The 14,378-nt window shown below is 37.4% G+C and overlaps 1 protein-coding gene across 7 annotated transcripts in view; it reads right to left on the reverse strand.

The window, feature by feature from the left end:
• Positions 1-14,305, reverse strand: part of XRCC4 (X-ray repair cross complementing 4) — a 142,262-nt gene extending 127,957 nt beyond the window's left edge. The window contains exons 1-3 of one of the 7 annotated variants that reach the window (XM_051806771.1): positions 14,280-14,305; positions 7,466-7,576; positions 2,387-2,536 (exon numbers count right to left, since the gene is read on the reverse strand). In XM_051806771.1, the coding sequence (XP_051662731.1) occupies positions 2,387-2,525 (139 nt within the window). In that variant the 5' untranslated portion in view covers positions 2,526-2,536; positions 7,466-7,576; positions 14,280-14,305. The other 6 variants (XM_051806774.1, XM_051806775.1, XM_051806777.1 and 3 more) reach the window with 6 other exon arrangements.
• Between the last annotated feature and the right edge of the window lie 73 nt (positions 14,306-14,378).

Here is a 14,378-nt window from a genome sequence, read left to right on the forward strand (position 1 = left end):
AAAACAAGTGTTTGTCCAGAATAGTGATTTCAACACTGAGAATAATTTATGAAAACTTTTAATGAAAATAAGGAAGTTATAAAAACAATAGAGCACTGTGGGTTTTTTCTCCTGTGGTGCCTGTACAGTGCTTCATGTTCCTTTATCTTATAAAACCAGCAGACCTGATCAATCATTAGAGAAACACGAAATGTATAAAACCATAGAGCTGCAGTCCTTTAACCCAATACGAAGCTTATACATTATATTATGTTGCATATTTTTGTGCTTCCCCTCCCCTCCAACATTTACTTTTTTTCTCCTCTTCTTAAATAGAACTCCTAACACTTTTCATCATCACATTAAATAGACAAAATCCATAGAAGACAACTCCATCAGCAACTTTCACTCACTTCCTGGTAGGTCTTGCCAAGCAAAATAATCCACAGCTTGAGAAACCGAGAAGGGATTTCCCACAGCAAGAATATTCTGGCCATTGCTTTCCCTCCTCCCAGTTTAAAACCTAAGTAGCTTCAAACGTGACGTAATAACTTTAAAAAGTGACCAAAAACAATGCTGGGTGTATGAAAATACAGATCTGTGAGGTAGGAAAGCCTCTTGCACAAAAACATCAACTCCTAACGAAACTATTCAAGGGTCTACAAATGAAATTATTCAAAGGACTACAAATTCAGTAAGAATTCCTTAGAAATGGATCAGATTCTTATAGAAGAAGCAGAAGTACTCTCCTTTGGATGAGTACCCAGAGCTCAAGCTACACTGTTGTGGGTCTCTTTCTTTCCTTTTAATAGAGTGAGGTCATCCTGCTTTCACTGGCCCTCTGTTTTGGGAAATGGATTATCTAGCCATTCTGCCAGATGCAGGAAGTTAACAAAATGAGAACTGTGTCTATGCATTCTTTCTATAGGTTTCCAGTTATAGGGACATAGCTTTCACTTAGGAAAATAAGAATTGGCTTTCTGTAAATTTAAACTGAGAATTTAAAGTCATGTAAGAAAAATGAGAAGACCTTTTAAACAGAAAAATTAGTATGTACAATTAGTTAAGTATTTATTAGTGTTAATACCCTTCTTGTTATTTTCAAAATATTAATTTCACTATTGTTAAACCAAGAAAGAAAAATCTTTCATGCCAGTCTACAGGGAATCAGGATTGGAATACATGTATTTTTCTTGTGTAGGAACTCCTGATCCTACAGGAGTGAAATGTTAAAAGGAATATGGAAGAGCAGATTTAATTTATATGTAGACACATATACATACATATATCTACATATATATCTCTAAATCTCTGTATATATAAAGATCTCAGACCTATCTCAGACCTGCATGAAGGTTTGATTTATGTAGGAGAAACTGCACAGAAACAACACCCACTGGACAAGGAGAAGGAAGGAAGCAACTACACAGACATATACTTTCATAATTCAGATATAGAGTCTAGAAAATATTTTTGCCCATAATACGCTGTAAAATATATAATTCCCACCCTTGAAATACTTTTGCCACTGAGAGAAGGGTTTTTGATCAAGTATTTGACAGATTTCTCACGGAACACACAAATCTTTCCTTTTTTCTTTAGATGTTAAAGAGAAAAGCATTCACATATGCAGAGATCCATCCTCTTATTCAGGTTTGAGTGGAGGAAAAAAAATCCAACAGGCTATTTTTTATTTGATTCTTTTGATAACTTATTGTCCCTTCTCCTTACCAAAAATTCACCTCAGTACCAAATATAGTTACCTTCAATTATTAAGATTTTAGGAAAACATTTCATAAACATCTTCAACTAAACACTTCATGAACTCTTAATTTGGAAATGGAACTTGCACCAACATTTGCTCAGGAATCTGGAGAAGATACATAAGTGGTACTCCAGTATCACTCCAAGAAATTATATATTCTTGAGAAAGAACAAAACATTGCATATCCATGTCCTAAATCAATTAGCATTAGCTTTGACACTCCTTTTTCCAGATTTGAAAGTTCTCTGGTCATGTCCCAGTATATCATGAACCTCCCCTCTCCATTAGCAGGGACAGGTAACGCCCATAAAATAGTTCTGTGATGCAAGCCATGGTCACTGTGGAGGACAAGGAAAACAAATGGAAAAGATTCCAGAAGTGGCATGAGATTTACAGAAATTGAGGGACAATACAACAGTATTGTTCAGTACCTTCCCCCAGAACCCTATACAAGCCAGTGCATCCCCACAATAAACTTGCAATAGCTCCAGACCTTCTACCTTGTCAGAACCCCTTTGTGCTGTTGTCCTCCCAGCTACAAACCCAGACCATGGCAGGTCACAGTTTAAAAAGTGTTTAAAAAGAGTAATATAACCAGTAATAATTTAAATTAAAATATTTTTTCTCTCTATCCATCATTACCTGTCCCAGCCCATGAGAACTGACCATCACTAAGAAGTATACCGAAGCCAGTGCCTAAATCCTTTTCCCATGATACTTGTAGGAAGTAGGTTGCTTCTGGATCAGAAACTAGATGAATTCTGTTCAGAATCTTCTCCATTTTCCCAGCACCTGTTTAAAAAGATAATCTTGTTATTTCCCATGGGGTGCTTAACAGCTCTACATAACTAGTATGGGAGTTGGAGGGGGAATATACAAACTTAAGTATGTTTGTAATTTTATTCTATTTTCTTTCAGTTTGTCAGAGATATTTACAAGCAGAAAACTGAACTATAATAAGTAAGGTTTAAAAGAACAGTGTCAACAATTACATATATTTGAATTAAGAATTCAAATTAAGAAGCTGTCAGAAATTACAATACACAAGCACTCTCCCCATGGCTCTGTTTTTAACTTGCCATCACCCAACGTACAGTACATTTAATATAATTCCAAGTAATCAATATTCATCTGGAAGACTATCACATGAAAGCTGCACAGAGTGTAGCAAATGGCAGCAACCCAGAGAAAATATTTTAAACACTGGGTGCAGTGGAAAACAAAATATATGATGTTACAGTGAATTTTTGCTCTACAGCAAAGCAACCTGGCAACCTGTGCTTGACATAAGACCTTCTAAGGATTTAGAAGGTATATATATATAGTTTAATATATTACATATATATTTATATATAGTCTAATCTGACTGAGTGATGTGACTGGTAAAAGGTTACATGTTCACCCACACCCTAAAAATAGCATGTAAAAGCAGCAAAAACACAACTGAGGTATTTAAACTGCATCTACTGAGTACAATGATGCTCAGACAAGTTGGGTACGAAATGCTCTATCAAGTTTTCCACCTAAAGTGTAGCAATAAATAATCATGATCAAGATCAGTTCAGGCCCTGAGGGGACTCTGTTCTTCAAGTGGTAGTAGAAGGAAGTTCATTCTTTGCTCATGGACATTGAGAGCCAAATCTAGATACAGATTTAACTACATCAGGCCTCACCAAAACTTGGCATTTTCATGTTGGGAGGAACAGTTTTAACTGTAGTTGACTGTCTTGTGCCTGATTTGTCCAGCTCAGCACACTTTAATATTTGAAACTCATCCCAGACAAGTGCACAGTATTCAAAAGAAGCAAAATATGTAACACTTTGTTTTCAAGCATAAAGCTTTACTATTTCCATCCATAAACCACCAGTGTGTTTACTACTACAGATGTCATACTCCAGCTTTTCATTCCCTGCAAATGCACCAGAAACTAAAATGTTACTCAAAAACAATATAGAAAAATTAGTTTGTGTCAAAAAAGAAAACAAACAAGTTTTCTATTTTCATCATCAAGCAAATGGCCACTTCCGAAAACCTACAGCATGTCTGTGCACCTCTAAGCAAGAAAAAAATTAAATATTTGGGGCATGGACAACTGGAACAACGCCTCTGTAATTAGTGATTCTAGAAATACAGACATTATAAAGATTTGTAGGGCATTAAGTGGCTGGACATGGGTCAATAAAGAGCACAGTGAAGGAAAAACAAGTAATTGATAAAGCATGCTCAAGCACACAGACATGTATTTTCCTTTGCCTGTCAGATTCCCTTTTGGTTTTTGCTTATTCTGGAAAAATACAATGAAATATTTTCATAGAAGTCCTTCTCTGAAAGACAGTGTTTTTAAAAAGACTCCAATTACTCTTTTTTACTTAAAGGTTGTAGCACACAACCCCGACAGACAGCACTCAAGGTAATGATGCATATATACAGTCCAATGGGGAGGTTTTGCTTGTTTTATTTGATTCTTATGACAAAGCAGAGTATCATTCAGTGAAAACCACCTGCACCAGAGGCTTTGTTGTTAACACAGACTGTTTATAACAGAAAACAAAGCAACAGAGTTAAATTTTCTGTTTATATAAAGGCAGTGAAGTGTCAGTCCTGAGTCAGAAAACAGGTCAGGAGTCATACAGCAAAGAAATCTATTTATTTAAAGATGCACTAACAAGGTTTTTAAGGCCTGAGACTAAATTAATTTGATATAATAATATCCCATGACTTCACCTACACACAACAGTATTTTACTGGAGTGATATGGAATAGGTAAAAATTAAGATCCTGTTTAGACAACATCTGTAAGAGGTCACCTACCAGTGTAATGTTAATAGAGCTGAGAAAGCCCCCCACACAACTTGTACACCTGTGGTAAAGCACAACCTCAATGAAAACACACTGAGGAGACACACACAAAGCAGAAGAATGTTTCAAAATAAATGCAAAATACAGTTTTCCTGCTTTTCTATGTTTTACTGTGTGTCTCTGAACAATTTTACCAGACAGCATAAAATGAAGATACTTTCTCCCAGCTTTTATCTCCTCCAGTGTGCTCACTGACCTTTGGAAAGGAGTATTTCTTATTACTTCATGTTTAGAAACTGCCTCACTAAGCAGAGCTCAGCTTGGCTTCACATCCCCAAGCATTCAAGTGTTCCAACCCATCAGCAAAAGCTTAAGGGTTCTTGGCTGTATATAATGTATTAATGCTCAAAATGGTTAAAAGAGCCACCTGAATTTTGTGAGTCTTACTATTTACCAGTCCAGCTGCTGGTAAAGATTGTCAAAAAAACATAAAATCATTGCATAAAAATAGATTATGTTTTTATTGCTACTCAATAAACTAAATTATTGAAATCAGACTCATTATTGCAGTCTAAAGAGCACCTCTGAATCCATTAGGCCAGAGGAGTACTTTCAAGTGCCACTCAATATTCACCAATGCCATGTCTGTGGGCTCTTTCCCTTCACTGTCTCAGTAAAATGGGAGCAGCCAGTACTTTCTTCCTTCTCTTGATTATGACAAAGAAAACCTGCACAACACTGATGTGCTAGGGCCATAAGAAAGCCAGTGTTTTACTCCTGAAGGGCACAGAGGGTCACACAGAACACCAGCACCTCACCATGCCAGAGCCAAGGACCCAAGACTTGCAGGTGGGAATAGTCAAGTCCCACCCCAAGTCTGTAAATCAGAGGCTTTACTGAGGCCTTTGAATAGTTGGAGATTGAGCTGTTTATCTTTAGCACTTTGTCCCTTTGGTCTTTGGCTTCCATAATCTACATTAGGCAATGTTTCTTTCTGAGGAGAAATCACTTGTTGGCTGGTGCCTCTGCTCTCAGAACAAACACTGCACACAGGGGCTTCTGAATAAACAAGACACTTTTAAAACTGGTTTACAAAGGATTTTATATGTTGCTTTGGATAGCACTAAGCCCACACCAAAAGCCAGATCTTTCAGGCTGCTCCAACACAGCATCATTGATAATATTTTGAACTTCAGCACTTTATTTTTTTTTCCTCCATGCAGACTAATGGCTTTTTTTTCAAATTGCTTGGGTTGCAGGTGTTTCAAACCTCAGCAGCTATGCATGAAAGGCTACTTACAGACCAGAAAGAGCTACTATGTCTTTGAAAGGGAGCAATTAACTTAAGTGCTTTCTTATTAAGAAAAATGGGAGTTCAGAATAGAAGACCATACACTGCTATTAAAGCCTAAAGTTTGATCCCTTCTGACCAGAACAACTACTAATCAGAATCCAATAATCAGAAGGAAGTTAATAGTTAATTTATAATCAGAGAACAGGTGCTGTTCAGGAGATCCTACACATAATTATAAGTCAATAATTGCAGAGTTAAACCAATCAAGAAAAACTCAAGATTGCTTTTAAAGATTAAAACTAGCTATCACCATGTTTTCTAACAGGAGGAAATAAGATAATACCTATATTTATGCATATTTCCAGTTATATATTTCACAGAAATTTATATTCTCGCGTGTTAATTTAAAATTCCATTAACTCAAATACTTCAAGAGAAAGAGTATTAAAAGACCTGACAAAAACTTCAACTCTGACTGCATTAATCTTAGAACTACTATTGATTCAATAGAGACTTCCTCTTCTTTCTTTTCTTTTTGAAAGAACACGATTGGGCCAACAAACATGAAGAAAACAATACAGCATCTTTCTTGTCCCATCTCACAAAAAGCTTCCCATCCCCTTGGCCACAATACTTGTCTGACACTGAAGAAAGCCTCAAAAATAGCCTTCATCTGTAACTTAAAGATAAATCTGAATACCAAAGAAGAGAAGAAAAAATTAGAAAGAGCTCTTTTTTCTAATGAAATTTAGGGGGCTAAGGCATCTTTATATTACATGCATCCTAAATTATATCTAGTGGTTCTTTTAAATTCACTCTATATTAAAAGCACAAGGATTACAATTTTGTCAATAATGCAGCTCTGTCTTGAAGATAAATGAACCAAAAATTGGTACTGGATGTGAAGCAGTGACTGAGTGGGTTTATAACTTTGTGCAGGAAAACAGGCCATTTTAAAAATTTGGTCCTACGTGGCAATATTTGATCAAGAGATCATAGACTGAACTAAAGAATCAAGGCTCACATGGCTCATATTTGCACTGCTTCCTTCCCACTGTTTCATGGCAGCCACAAAAGGATTGGAAACATACACATACTTTTCTGTGCAATTGTTCCCTCCAAAAAAAACCCAAAACCAAAACAAACAAAAAAAAAGAACAAAATAATGATAATAAAAAAAAAAATCAGTCTTGAGCTTGTCAAACCCCATGGGACAGCAAGATACAGAAGATTTGCCACAAAAGATGTGGAATACATGATAAGGAACAACCCCTGTCAGGCTTATTTACTACAGTCACCAGCTGAAAAATGAGGAGAAACAGAAGGAAGCAGACAGTCAACAACCTTTATAGTACGAATCTTACTAAAAAGCCTTGATCTTAATTGTAGCCTGGAGGCAAAGCCCACCCTGGTGTCTTTCATCCCATTGAAGTCTCAGGCCTAACCCACTACCCACTCCAGGCATCCAGAGTTGCCAAGTTTACTTATGAGCATCTACATTAAGCTGTAATAAGGTTAAAAAAAAAGGCCTTCAATGTATTAAAATAAACACCCAAGTGGGCAATTATACTAGTAAATACTAGCAAATAAGGGAATACCCAGATAGCTTTTTATAAAAGGGACAAACCTTTCTTTTTCACCCTTTTCTACCAGTTCTTCCCAACGCTAACAGTTCAGTGTGCTGGCAAATCCTCACTTTCTAACATCCAAAGATAAACCAGGAAACACTGTTATAAACCTGTAAACAGTAAAATAAAAATAAAATAAAGTCATGCAATGAACACATTTACTGATGAAAAGGTTAACATTTGTGGTAAAGTTACTAAAACGTGTGCATAGAAGGGAGCAAAGATGAAAGATAACAACCAGACCAGCTTCCAGAGGGCAGATCTGGGATGAAAAGTCAGCAGATGTGTCTCAGAGACCCAGACTCCCCTACTTCATTGCCTCTGGGAGACACAAGTCCCAACAAATCCTTTATAACTTCACCCTGGCTTTCCAAGGTCCTACCAAAGCCAAGGTGGTATAGTGCCTCCCCTTGAAAACCTTAGGCTATTTATTAATAAGATAAATGTGTCTCAAAAATAACTCACCTCCCCATTTAAATTAAAAAAAAAAAAATCAATATAAGCATATATCAACCTCCCCCATAATCTCTCTGAAAAGACAGCATTAAAAGTGTTACAAGTTTTGCAGATAAAAAGCAGAAAAAGGAAATTGTGCCAGATGCAACTTCTAAGCCCAACGTATTCAATCAGTAAAAACAAAGATATGACAATTTCAAGTATCTTAGACGTATTTTTAAAACATCTCTGCAGTGCTCAGTAATACAATATTACGTATTTGAAGACAGTACAATTGAGGAATTTTTTAGGGGAGGGGAAAAAAAAAGCAGCATGTTTTAATCATCCTTTGTTCATCCAAAAATACTCCGATATGTATGTTTTTTGATGTATATTTGGATAACACAGTAGTCTGGTTGAGGTATCATCTGTTTTCCAAAACACTGCCTTCTTCAGGATTAAATATTATCAGGATATTCAATAGAAATCTGTCCCACAGACTTCCTTTGTTTTCTACTTTTTAGTCCCCATAGTATGATCTCGCTGTTTCTGTAAACACATTAAACTTAACATCACTGAGTGACAGATTCCACTAAAATCTGCCTTTTTCTTTTTTAATTTTTCAGTCTACTAAATTCAGTACTACTGAATCCACAGTAGCTCCATAGACAAGAGTAATAAGTCTGAAAAAAAGATAAATGAAACAAAGAAATCAGTGTGTCAGGTAAATACGTATGGGCATAATTCTGCATGTAAGGTTTCTGAGATTTGAAAAATTGAGCCCAGTAACCTGGAAAAATAAGTTTCACCAAATGTAGCCACTTCAGTGGAACAAGGGCAGGTATAAATGTGAAGCCTTACACATCCTCCCACCTCTACACCTAAGACTTTTCAAAGAGATGGATTATTTTAATTTCACGTCCCTGTCAAATTAATAATAAAAAATGGGCTCAGGCTCTAAATTGCTTCATCTTGCTAAACTGTTTCCTAAGGCACTTTCTTTGAAGAAAATTCTGCATTACCCAGTCTTCATTTAACGAAAGTTTTATTATGTTTTTCTTTCCATTCACTATTTATCTACTGGAAAAAGGCAACATTGAGCTCCCTGAAAACAAAGAGCTCACACTACTTAAATTTATTAATTTAAAAACTGTAATTCACTTTGTTTTGTCTGACCCACATGAAAAATAATTCACAAGATGTTCACAACAGAGTTATTCACTTTCGATGCACTTAAATTTAAGTGCCATGTTTGTCACTTGGCATTGAACATTAATTACTTTTCTGATGGATTAGGCGGAGTTTGAAGATAAGGCAAAGAGACATATACACTGAATACCTATTTCACTTGTTTCCACAGCCACCACTTTAGCTTAGGCTTTGTGATAATGCACACGATAATGCACACGTAACCAACCAAAACAGGGCAGAAGCACCAGTACACAAATCCCATAACCTCACTAAGCACTGAGTAAACAAGAACCTTTGTTCTAAGAAAAAAAAAAAAAAAAAAAAAAAAAATAAGGACACAGTTCCACAGAAAATTCAGTGGCCACTGAATTTACACCCTGAGCCATCATTTATGAATCTATGAGCTTGTAGTGAATCAGAACTTCAAATAAAAGCCACATTCAGGGAGGAAAGAACCCACAAAGAGCTTCACAGGAGTCCCTTGTGCTTTTTGTATCTTAAGTTCTGTACATAAAAAATATAAAGCCTCTCCAGACACATCAGCTCACTGCTTTTCCAAGCAATTTTCATAACTCTTTCATGTGATAGTTCTTACTGTGGACTAGGAAAAAAAAGAAAAAAAAAGCAAACCAACAAAACCCTTCTCAAAAATTTAACCCTTACCCAAGACACTTAATGCCAAGCGGGGAGTCTACTTCAGGAAACCAGCTTTTCAATATTAGTTTTGCCTCACATCTACTAAAGAATTCTTTAAATGAAATCTGCACATGACACAGCAGGGACACACCAGGGGAAAAATGCCACTGACACTTGAGCTGAGAGGGCAATTAAGCACTCATTAGGAAAATCCAGCATAAAAGTGCTTTGACACTCTACCAGTTACACAGAGTTTTGAGATCTTAAAATGTAAAGTCTGAAGCACCAGAGGAGTCTTAGGGTGCTGTGTTAATGATGTAAGCCTAGGAACTCAATTAATGCAGGTATACATGAGTATAAAAAAAACAAAAGTGTTTTGTGCACAAACTCTTTGTGCACAAGAGTCACTTCTCCACAGCCCAAATAAACTGTTTCAGTGCAGTTTTAGGTAAAGTACTCCCACAATACATTTTCTTCTCTTTCAATGTTACAAGTTTCCCTTTTTTTCTTACCATCAAAAGGGCCAAAATCACAACATGAATCTGAAATTAATGAAATATATATATACAACATAAATTATATAAGTATATATACACACTATGCAAAATATACACATACTATACATATACTATTAATATATACTTTAAAAATTCCTCCTCTACCTCTTTATTTAAAGAAAATTAAAAAATATTTTTAGGATAGTCAAGGTTAATAAAACAAATCTGTGGAACAGCCAAGATTTTAAAAAACGATGAAATACAAAGCACATTTTTCACCTATAGACTTTGACAAATACAGAGGGAAAAAAAAAAAACCTTTTGTCTAATACTTCCTTCAGGAGATTTAAGTCAAGTAGGTTCATTACCAAGACACACAGGATGCTTCACCTGGTTCCTTGCCTCTTATCTCCAAAAATAATTATGTCAGCTTTCACCAAAATTAACATTTCTGCCCAGGCCATGCTGGATTCTGCAAATTAACAACCAGTTTTTCAGTTGGGGTAATTTAATTTAATATAAGCCCACACAACACAGTTGGCTGCCTCCAAGGACCATTGTATCTTTGCTCATTGGCTCAGCCAGGCAAATCCCTCCTCAGGCTTTTGTGAGGTTTCCACCTCAGGCCTGACACAGCTGAAGGCATTTGGAAAGCCCCAGGCTCCCTCTTTCCTGTCCAGCTACTGTGCTGAAAAGGGTGGCCACTATAACCCCTTTGTAGACCTGTAAACAAACAATCCTTTTCATAATCATTAGAATAATTTTAAAAATACAATCAAAAAACCACCAAAACCAAAAACCAAAACAAACAAACAAACAAATGAAAAAACACCAAAAAACAAACCAACCAAACAAAAACAAATGCAGGCTGTGATAGGATATATAGCCTCACTCTTCCTCTAATTATTTCTGCCTCAAGATAGCCAGCAATTTGGCTGATGTCTAGATCAAGGGCACAAGAGTTCTCAGTCTCTCTGCTCTAGGGAGACAATATCGGTCTCCCTTTGTTACTATTTATGTCACAATCTCTGCTCTATCTCTCTGCTCAGTTGGAGGATACCCCTTCACAGAAAACTCAGCTGAGAGTCTGCAGAGGAGATGCAGAAATATCCAGTATTCTTCCATGCTTTGCAAATTTGGTTAATTTAATCAAGAAATATTTTGTGAAATCACTAGTCTGCCTTAAGAGACAGTAACACCAGAGGCCCTTGCCCAGACACACACATACAATGAACCTTCTTTTTCCAACTTGGAACTTTTCCTGTAAGACGTGTTCTTCGTGTTGATCAGATTTGACTCTGTTAGATCAGCAAACAACAGTAATTTGTTTTGTAATTATTTTCTACATTTTGCCTGAGCTCGTGTCAACAGGGTACTAAACATAATTCAGTAACTCCTTTGTGTCTTGACATATCTTGGACACCAGTCCTTTACCATTACATTATCTGATACAACATTCCACTCATAATCTTCAAAATCACAGTAGGTTTTTTCCACCTTCCCTTTTTTTCCACCTCATCTACAGAGATAAAGGAGGTGGGGAAGACTAAAATCCACAAAGACATCCTGATTATAATTAGCAGGAGTTGAAAGCCACTGTTTCTTAACCAAGGAAAAGGATACAGCTCAAGTCAGGGATGGAACTAGAGCAAACTCCATTTTTGGTGGGGAAAAAAATATCATTTCAAGACCCATTTAGTAGCATTTTACAACAGCTGTCTAAATTAGACTCTTGGTTATCTAATGAAGTTAGTCCAGATCATAACTCATGCACATGATTTTATGTGTTCCACACAGTATCAACAAGCACCCCACATTTTTGCCAGGTATATCAATGAAGAAATCACAGCTGCTTCCTGTTAACCTTGAAGAATCAGGTAATAACTGGAGTCCCTGAAAACCTCACCCCAGACTCTGGGTGATTCCACCCACTCTTCAAGGACCTGTGTTGCTTTTTCATCTGGGGCTCCTGAGCTCTAAAATAACCCCTTAAAAAACAACCTCCACCTACTGCTAATCCCTAGGTGACAAGAGCGAGGGATTAAAATTTTTCATCCTCAAGTGGCACTGAAAGATAACAAGCACATCAGAAACAGGCACAGAGACAAAACAGCAAGTGACCCTGCAGGACTCGTGGCACATCCATGAGCACAATAATCTGCAAGGGATTTAACCCAGAAGCTCACCAGAAACTACTGAAGCAGGAAAAAAGTATAAAAAATTTATCATATAGGGCATGTTTGTAAACAAAACTACACTAGAGGAACCTAGGGGACAACCTGAAAGAAGGTTGTGGTGTGACCATGCACTGACAGCTGGACTCTCCTTGGACGTCACAAGAAAACTTTTTGAGTAGCTAATTCACATTTGAGCATCCAAAAGTGAATCGAAAAAGGCAAAACAACCGAGTTTTCTCCTTCCATCTCAGAGACACATAGAAGAAAAGTTCAAAGGTATTATTGTCTCTAAAATCTTGGGTCATGGTGACCAGCAGAGGTTGTCCACTAGTTACAGTCACAACTTCCTTCTCTTTAGAAATGTCCCTTAATGTGACATCATTCAAGCACTTTAATGTGAGGTTATCCTAGATAATAAAGCTGGGTTTAGAACTTACTGCATTTAGGGCTTTTTTTAATCCAAAGCCTTGACAGGTGATGACAAGAAACAGACTCAATGAATGTTAATTCACTAACAGAATAAGAAGTATCAGAAAAGGAGTAAGAAATATCAGAAAATACTGATGTATGAACACATTATGAGAAAATGATCATATGTGTTGCTAATTACCTGTTAAATCAGTAGATGAATTTGCAAATTAATGTGCCTTCATAGTTACTAGAACTTAAACAATCTAGAGAAAAGTAAGAACAAATCCAAAATCAACATAGTGCCTGAAACCCACAAGTTAGAAAAGCAAGTTATGCAAGAAAATCCACACAAGACATTCTACATCTGCTTTTGCTGAAACATTATTTTCATTTTCAGCTTCTACATTTGATTTTGCTGAAAACATCCCAGTCACATTTTTGGGGACTACAAATCTGAGATCAGAGAAATGTAAACTGTAGTGACCAAAGCTACTACTGCAAGCGAAGTTGCCCTGTAGAAGATATCAACAGCATTTTAAGTGGGTTGTGTATGTGTCACTTGCCTTAAAATCCTCTGCTTTATGGGAACACTGCCTTGATTCCACTACAAAAACATATTTTATACACAAACTCTCAGCAGCTTCAGGAATAATGTCAAATGTTATCCCAAAATGTTATCCCAGAACGTTATTTTTAGGGTGAAAAAACTTTCCCCTGACGAAGGGAAAAAGCAAAACCTGTTCCACATTGAGCAGACAAACAAGAACAATTCGGTGCTGAAACAGAGAGAACAGAGACATGAAAACCAAGGAATGCTTTTTGAGGTCTGTATGACTGGAAACCTAAGCTCTTTTAATTACTCTGTGTCTTCAGTCACCAAAAGAATACACCGTGTTCATGATGAGGACACAAAGCACCTTTAAGACAACAAATTCAAAAACTGTTGGAGAAATGCAATTACAGACAAGAGGATGAAAACTGCTGCAAGGGGAAAACAGGGAATAGGAGCCAAAATACAAGAGACCAGAGCAGACTGTGGTAGCCTCCAAAGCCAGCCTGGATTGTGCCTATGGAACAGAAGAAAATATAAGAAGCTGCTAATTAAAAAAACTAGCCTCATTAAGGCGTTATTTATGTTATTAAGGCTTCGGCAGCACAGGGCTCACGCCCGCAGGGGCCGGAGGGCGAAGAAAGACCTCCACACCCCGAGTACAACCACCAACAAAGCAAGCAACCAAAAAAACCACCAAAACCCCCACACTTTTGACGTTGAATAAAACACGTGGCTGCGGTGTGCCCGGAGGTGCAGGGCCGGGTGAGGGGTTACTGATCGCCGTTATAGCGTTATCCTGGCACGGGACAGCGGTGAACCCCGTGGATCATCCCGTGGATCACCGCTCGGATCCCCAGTCCAGGTGCCACACGGCCCAATCCCCCCAACGGGCAGGGCGGGACGCCGAACCTACCTCCCGCTCCACCGCTTCCGCCTGCGCCCCGGCAGCAAATCAGTGCCACGTCCGCCCCCTTCGTCCCACCCCCGCCTGCTACTGCGACCAATCGCAGCG

This window comes from Manacus candei, unplaced genomic scaffold (genome assembly GCF_025592945.1).
Source record: "Manacus candei isolate 608988 ecotype Guabito, Panama unplaced genomic scaffold, ASM2559294v1 h1tg000068l, whole genome shotgun sequence".
Taxonomy (NCBI): domain Eukaryota; kingdom Metazoa; phylum Chordata; class Aves; order Passeriformes; family Pipridae; genus Manacus; species Manacus candei.